This window comes from Trichosurus vulpecula (genome assembly GCF_011100635.1).
Source record: "Trichosurus vulpecula isolate mTriVul1 chromosome X unlocalized genomic scaffold, mTriVul1.pri SUPER_X_unloc_1, whole genome shotgun sequence".
Lineage (NCBI taxonomy): Eukaryota > Metazoa > Chordata > Mammalia > Diprotodontia > Phalangeridae > Trichosurus > Trichosurus vulpecula.
This window is the reverse complement of record NW_023494377.1, coordinates 3692420-3700152: the sequence shown is the minus strand read 5'-3', so window position 1 is coordinate 3700152 and position 7733 is coordinate 3692420. Positions and strand designations below refer to the sequence as shown.

The following is a 7733-nucleotide window of genomic DNA, read 5'->3' as shown; positions in this document are numbered from 1 at the left end:
ATTAGGTATTAAAGAGGTGATAAAGAGACTGCCAACTTCAGGCTCATAACCTGCCACTAGCAATTGGCCACAGCAGTTCATCAGTCCTTCCTAAAAGAATGGAAAAGATGGAAGGGCTCGCTTCCAGTCAGTATAAAGAGCAGGCTGAATTTGCAATGAGTGTTCAGTATTTCTGCCAAAGTGTGTTGGTAACCAAAAATGGGCTCCTTAGCACTCAGTCAACAAGTGCCCTTGAATAGTTTGGCTTTTTCCCCTGAACTAACTGAATGCTGTCTGTATGTTGGATTGGAGTAAGCTTGTCGGCCCCCTCACCTTGCTTCCCTTGATTAAGCAGATCGAAAGAACCTGTGCTTTCCCGGCATGCCGGCTATCCCCCCCCCAAGAAGCTGCTAGCCAGATGGTTAAAAACAGCTTCCGTTGGAGTCAGAGACAGAGACAGCTACAGCTACAGCCGAAGCTGAAGCAGGAGCTGCCAGTAGCAGAGCTGACCTAAGTGTGGATTGAGGAGTGCTGAACAAGGACTTGAGGCCAGTGGGTAATCTTTTTACCATAGAGGGGAAGCATGTATATGATTTTGCTTTATACCATCATGCTTCTCTTTGGCCTCCTGGTTACTCTTGTGAGGCAGACTTATTGGGCCTGGAAGCTTTTGATCAAAATATCAAAATGGGGACGCTGGTTTGTGGGTTGGTTACTGTGGAGCCTAAATATATGCTTTGATTCTTCTGCCTCCTACTTTGAGAATTCCTTATATCCGGCGGTTCCGAACCTTTCAGACATATATATGATTCTTTTTGAAATTATAAATTCTGCCCTCATATTACACAAGGCCAAGTGACTGAAGCCTACATGCAAGTCTCCAGATGGGTTCCTTCCTCACAGAGAAAGTAAAGGATACTTTCTACCCTCCAGTTCATTGAAGAAAAGAATAAGAATAATAGCTAACACTTATATAGCACCTACTATGTGCCAAGCACTGTGTTAAGTGTTTTGCAATCATTATCTCATTTGGTCTTCACAACAACTATGGAAAATAGGTGCTAGTATTATTCTCATTTTATAGATGGGGAAACTGAGGCAAACCAGGGTTAAATGACTTGCCCAGAGTCACACAATAGGAGGTATCCGAGTCAGGACAAGGCCAACTCTCTATCCAGTATGCCATGCTGCCTCTCCTGGCAGAGAAAAAAGAAAAATAATAATAATAAATAGCTGACATTTTATAGCACTTACTACGTTCCAGGCACTGTGCTCAGTGCTTTACAAACATCTCTCCTTTGATCCTCACAACAACCTTGGGAGGGAGGGGCTATTATTGTCACCATTTTACAGGTGAGGAAACCAAGGCAGACAGAGGTTAAGTGACTTGCCCAAGGTCACACAGCCAGTAAGTGTCTGAGGTAGGATTTGAAGGATGGGATATCCTGCCAGTCTACAAGATATTCCCAGAGGTTCCCACAAAGACCTGCCACAACCATCTACTGCCTGCTGAAGAGTTAGTCAGACCTCCCCCTGAATAGAAGAGGAGGAGCTAGAAACAGCCAATCCTGAATCAAGACAACAAGCATTTATTAAATGCCCAGTATGTTCCAGGCATCCTGCTAAGCACTGAGGATACAAAGAAAGGCCACAGCACTTTCCCTGCCCTCAAGGAGCTCAGGGTCTAGTGGAGGAGAAAACACACAACTATGAACAAACAAAGTACCAGGTAAATTGGAGGCGACTTCAGAGGGAAGGCATTAGCATTGAGGAACCAGAAAAGGCTTCTTACAGGAGGTAGGATTTTAGCTGAGATTTCAAGAAAGCCAGGAGGCCAAGAGGAGGAGCAAGAGCATTCCAGGCATAGAGGACAGTCAGAGAAAATGCCTGGAGCTAAGAGATGGAGTATCATGTTCATGGAACAACCAAGAGGCTGGTGCCACTGGATAGTAGAACATGTGAAGGAGAGTAAGGTGTAAAACGACTAGAAAGGGCTTTAAAAGCCAACAGAAGATTTAATATTTGATCTCAGAAGTAAATAGGGAGCCACTGCAGTTAATTGGATAGGGGAGAACAAGGATTAGGTAGACTGAAGTAGGCAGAGACTTGAGGCAGGCTGACCCAGGTGTGAGGTGATGAGAGCCTGTACCAGAGGGGTGGTAGTGTCACTGGAGAAACCAGAATCTCTCTTCTCTCTACCTCTCACCAACTCCACCCCACCCACTGATGGGTAACATCAAGCTATCAATCTTTACCAATGGAGCATACTTCATGAAATTGGCCCTGTGAGCCTGGATTCATGACTGCCTTTTCCATTTTGTGTTTCCTTTCCTGAACAGATAGTTCTCCGGATATACTCTGGTTTTGGAAGTGACCTTGTGAGTTAGAAGATTGTAGACATCCTGGATCCCATCAAGTCAGAACTGACTGGTGGCCCAAGGAGGCATCCCTGGAGACTATAGGGCTCTCAGAGAAGACTGTCACTAACAAAAGGATTGACCCAAGTCCATTTCATTTTATTAGAATATATACATCAGTAGTTGTTTGGATAGTGTGGAACCAAGGCAAAGTGTAAAATGTAGCAGTCCTACAAACTGCTTTATATTTTGAGGAAGTTTAAATATTAGCCTTCCCAACAGATTATAACAATAGTTATAAGTGAATTAATCCTGTTTTAAGTTTGTTTTTGTAAAATGCCTCCTTGTGAGTATCCTATATTTAGAATTCCTTTTTATATAGCAAATGAATAGCTGTCCTATGCCTGATTCATATTGCACACTAAGTACAATTCTCTTTTGGAGAAACCCTAGACGTGAGCCATAACCTAAGCTCTAGGTAAATCTGAACTTAAATTACTGGAATGGGACATTAATGAACTAAAGAATATGAGAAAAGGGAGCTTAATTCCTCTCCTTAGAGGTCATGTTCCCCCAGATCTGAACTACAGGCCTGAGTCAAGAGCAAAAGTCAATGGTGCAGTACCCTGGCCCATAAGGACCCAGCAGCAGATCCTTAATGCTAGGTGTTCCACCTATGGTTTGGTTTAGTCTTGAGTCTAACATGGGACAGCTCTCCTGCTGAGCTCAAGCAACATTTATAGAGTAATACAGGGGTGTGCTGGTAAATGTTTAACAACCAAACTCTCCAGAAGAAAAGTAATGTATGCACATATACTTTTTAAGTTCATCTGCATTATTAATACTTTTTTTGTCTAGACAATTAACAAAACTATAAATCAAGCCCTGGTTTGTATAAATTGCCAGTATCTTTCAGATCAGCACACCCTTGAATGTGTACACACAGGATAACTATAGATACAATATTTATAGTTAAATACAATTTAGTTGGCAAGTGGGGGAGGGTGCTACCAGTTGCAGGGAGTACTTGAGGGGATCAGGGAAGGCTTCGGGTAGGAGATGGCATTTGAGCTGCATCTCCAAGGAAGACAGGGACCCTGTCTATGACAAGGACATCTATGAGGGGGAGATGTGGATTGAGAGCATTCCAGGCACAGGCAAAGATAGAGATGGGATATGTTGTGTGAGGGTGGACAGAACAAAGGCCAGTTTGGCTGGGTTGAAGAATGCAGGAGCGGAAGTGACATCCAGTAAGGCTGGAATGCTAGGTTGACATCATTTGGGAAGAGCTTTGAGTTTTAGACAGAGGAGAAAGAACTCTCCGTTGCCTAGCAACCATTATTCATTATCAGCAAGCATTGTGTTGCATCTGCAGGGTCACTGGGGTGGGGCCCCGCCCTAACGCTTCTAGCTTTGGCCGACTTACTTACTTTCTGCCGCCACCGAGCTTATGCCGATGGCACCAGTTGTAGCTGGCCGGGCCGCTCAGCTCCACAGCCTTTTTACTGCTTCCCAGCCAAGCCCGTCGGCCAGTTGGCAGTCTACCTCTGCCACAATGAACTCCACCGTGGCCAAGTCCGGCTCCAAAGCCTCCGGCACCTACACCTTCTCCAGCCCGCCCCGAGCCCTGGCCTGCCAGCGCCGCCGCCAATACTACCGGGACTACTTTGGGTCCTCAGATGAAAAGCCTCCTCGCTATGGAAACATTATGCAAGACAAAAGGGTGATCCGAGGCAACACTCATGCTCTGCATTCCTATCAACCCTTTTCTCAACTGATTTTTCAACCGATTTCTCAAGCAGATCCTGTTGAGCTCCAAAAACAGCAGGAACCCAAGAGAAAAGTCCTTGCCAGAAAGCGAGCCAAAGAACATCTTCAACCAAAAACTCCTGAACCTGTAGAAGGCAGGAAGCATGTTAGTGTACAGACAGAGGTATATGTGGAAGAGCTTGCTGACCGCGTAATACAAAAAAATAAGGAATGTCAAACGGATGCATTTTTGAATAGACCGCCAACGCCACTCTTCATCCCAGTCAAAATTGGCCAAGATGCAGCCACACAAATATTTGAAGGTGAACTGTTTAATTTTGACGCTGAAGTCCAACCGATGTTAGAAGTTTTGTTGGGAAGGATCATTGAACAAGCTTTGGTGGAAGTCCTGGAGGAGGAAGAATTGGCTGAAATACTGTTGCGACAGCAAGAGTTTGAAGAATTACGGAATATGGCTAGAGCGGCAGTACAGCGACTGGAAGAGCAAGACAAGCGCCTCCAGAAAGAGAAGGACAATCGCCGACAGCAACACCTAGCAGCAACCCGAAGAAAGCGGGAGGCTTCACATAAAATCGCAGCTCACATATATGCTAAGACTTACCTGGCTGACCTTGTTCCATGTGTCTTTGACAACCTCAGAGATAGTGGTTACTTCTATGATCCTATAGAAAGAGATATTGAGATTGGATTCCTACCATGGTTGATGAATGAAGCAGGTAAGAAAATAGAATACAACATGGTGGGAAGAGCAGTACTTGACATGTTGATTGGAGAGGCTGTTGAAAATAGGTTGAATATGTTCGAACAGCTTCGAGTTAAACAAACAAAGAATTTCCCTGATGAGAGTGACAAAGAAAGGAAAGAATCATTGAAAACGGGAGCTGAACCAGTCATAGAGGATGTCAAACCACAGGATTCACAGCAGACAAATGGTTCCCTGAAGAAGAAGCCAACCGTAGAAAAGAAGCAGTCTAGAAAAAAAGAAGACAAGAAGAAGTCGATAGGGAAAGTACCATCTGACATGAAACCAAGTGACAGCCAAACCATCAAATAATCAGGAGAGCTTCATTCAGGAGGGCCATTTGTCATGTTTTGGGAAAAGAGGTTTAACAACGGTTTTCTGGACTCAGCTATTCATTGTGAAAATTGGGTGGGGGGAAAGGTAAGAAAAAAGTAGATTTATATTTTGTGGTTGTTGAATCAATTAGCATGCTCTTTTCATTTAATGTCCATTTTAACATTAAGATTTTCATATCTAAATGACAAAAACTACAGTACATCTTTTACTCACTCCAAAATTAAAGAAAGTTCAACATAAAAAATTAGGCTTGTGATCATGGCATTGACATTTCTTTTTACTCTCTCTTTTTTTGTTACTGCTTGCTCCAGTTCTCTGTTTTCATGAGTGTAGGGAAAATTCCTCCACCAATACAAACTTGTACTGTCTTCAACTTATTAGTCTTAGGGAGCTTCCTGGGGGCACTAAGAAATTAGGATTCAGAACTTGCACGCAAGTTTTCCTGGCTCCAAGGCCCTCTGTATATCATGCCATGATGGTATTTTGAAAAATGTGTTTGTTCTCTTTATCTATTAAAAAAAAAAGGTACTAATGAAGTAGGGCCTGAGAAGTTGCAGAATGCTTCAAGAAAGGAACTCTGATACGCATGTACAGTGTGGAAATTAGAGCATTTTACTTCCCTTATTCAAATCATTTTAACCTACTTAGAATGCACAATAAATAGAACTATTCAGCATATCCTGACAACTTTTAGATTCAGTGGAAGGTGCCTTGGAATATAAAACATTTTTAATTGATTACCAGCAACTACCTAAATAGGCATTGTTTTATTTTGTTGTTTTTTTTTGTTTTGTTTTGCTTTGTTTTTTTTGCAGGGGGAAGGCAGGGCAATTGGGGTTAAGTGACTTGCCCAAGGTCACAAAATAGGCATTGTTTTAAATTCCCTTTTAACATTGTACTGAAAAAGCAAAATAAAGTGGCCTTGTAGGCAGCAGCCATAAGAAAATCAAAAGAAAGTAATTCTCTGTGGAAGAAAGGACACAAGGTCACCTGGGACCCCACCCATTCAACTATAGGACCATAACTCTAAGCTAGGCATACTTACCTTCCTTAGGGATTTAGCTTTATGGCTATTACATTCCAATATCCTTTTCTCAGCACTGACAAAGTTCTCACTATCCAACACAGGACAAAGGGAGGAAAAGAGGAAAGAGGCCCCAAACCCTGGCCTGTTCCAAAATGGGGGGGAGGGGAAGAAATGGGGCTTAGAAGTGAAAGCAGAAGCAATGGCACTATAGCTTCCCTACAGGTCTCAAAGTTAAAAGCATGGCACTCACTACTACTAATTCTTGCCTACTTTCTAGACCTTGGAAGCTTTAGAAGCAAAAAGTGTAGACCAGGATTAAGCTAATTCCAGGATGCTCAATTCATTTGGGTCCTGACATCCCTGCCCCTGCCTCCCTCCATCTATTTTTCATGTGCCTATCCGTTGAGGTGTTGTATAAGATAGAAGGATGGATGCGCACATCCCACCTGAGGCCAAATCTACCTACCCCACCTTCCCAAATTGAGTTATTTGCAACCACCATATGATTTAAGCCAAAATTTCTGATGTTTGCTCAGATGAAGCAAGAAAATGGAAATCACAAGGAAGCAATGGTCTATTTCAATTTATATTCGAAAAATCATGGTTAGAACATTTCTACGTTGAAAAATGATAATAATGTCTGTACTTTCAGGTAATCTCAGTAAAAGCAAATATTTATATGCTAAAACAATATTATTTTGTAAAACTCACTGGAACATTCAGACGTATAGAGTAAATGAGAGTATTCTAAGGGACCAGTGTTCTAATAAAAGTATTATATTGTATCAACACTTGTCAGTTCTGATTAATATTGAATGGCGGAAGAGGAATGTTAATAAAAGACAGTTTACCAACTTAAAAAGATTTAAACAGAGGAGTTTATATTTGATCTGAGAGGCCCTAGGGTCCCTTCCAATCTTGATATTCTGTACATATGAGAAAGACACAGTTCTATGTGAGGTCTTATTAAAATAAGATAATTTATAATTAATTAGGAGATAAGAGAAAGCTTCACAGGGGAGGTAGATCTGGAGTTGAATATTAAAGGATAGGAAATATTTTACCACAGGAGTGGGAAGGCATACTATGTCTCCACTAAAAGTTTCCCTTCAAATAGCATGTACTTTTTTGGACTTGGGTAAATGACTATAGTAGGATTTTTTTCTAACCTAATTTAGCCTTAAAGTGGAAAGGGCACAGATTACAGGGGTGGGGAACCTGCGGCCTCAGGCCACGTGTGTCCTTCTAGGTCCTTGGGTGCGGCCTTTTGACTGAGTCCAAGTTTTATGGAACCAATCCTTTTATTAAGGGGATTGGTTCTGTGAAGTCAAGATTCAGTCAAAGGGCTGCACTTGAGGACCTAGAGGGCCACATAGGGCCACATGTGGCCTTGAGTCTGCAGGCTCCCCACCCTGACATAGAATTAAGGGGAAAATGAAACTTTTCTGAGCTGCAGATCTTCTTGTAAGGATAGCTTCCAACAGAGGGTCTGCCTTGCATCAGGAAGGCTCAGGTTTAAATC

General features: G+C 42.5%; 1 protein-coding gene across 1 annotated transcript; it reads left to right on the top strand.

Moving 5' to 3' along the window:
- Window positions 1-3891: 3891 nt before the first annotated feature.
- LOC118833031 (radial spoke head protein 3 homolog B-like) lies at window positions 3892-5160 on the top strand. The gene has a single exon (XM_036740423.1). It carries the CDS (start codon window positions 3892-3894, stop codon window positions 5158-5160), a length of 1269 nt encoding a protein of 422 aa, XP_036596318.1.
- Window positions 5161-7733: the final 2573 nt, after the last annotated feature.

Excerpts from the sequence above, each read along its gene's own strand:
- LOC118833031 (XM_036740423.1), top strand. The coding sequence starts at position 3,892 with ATGAACTCCACCGTGGCCAAGTCCGGCTCCAAAGCCTCCGGCACCTAC.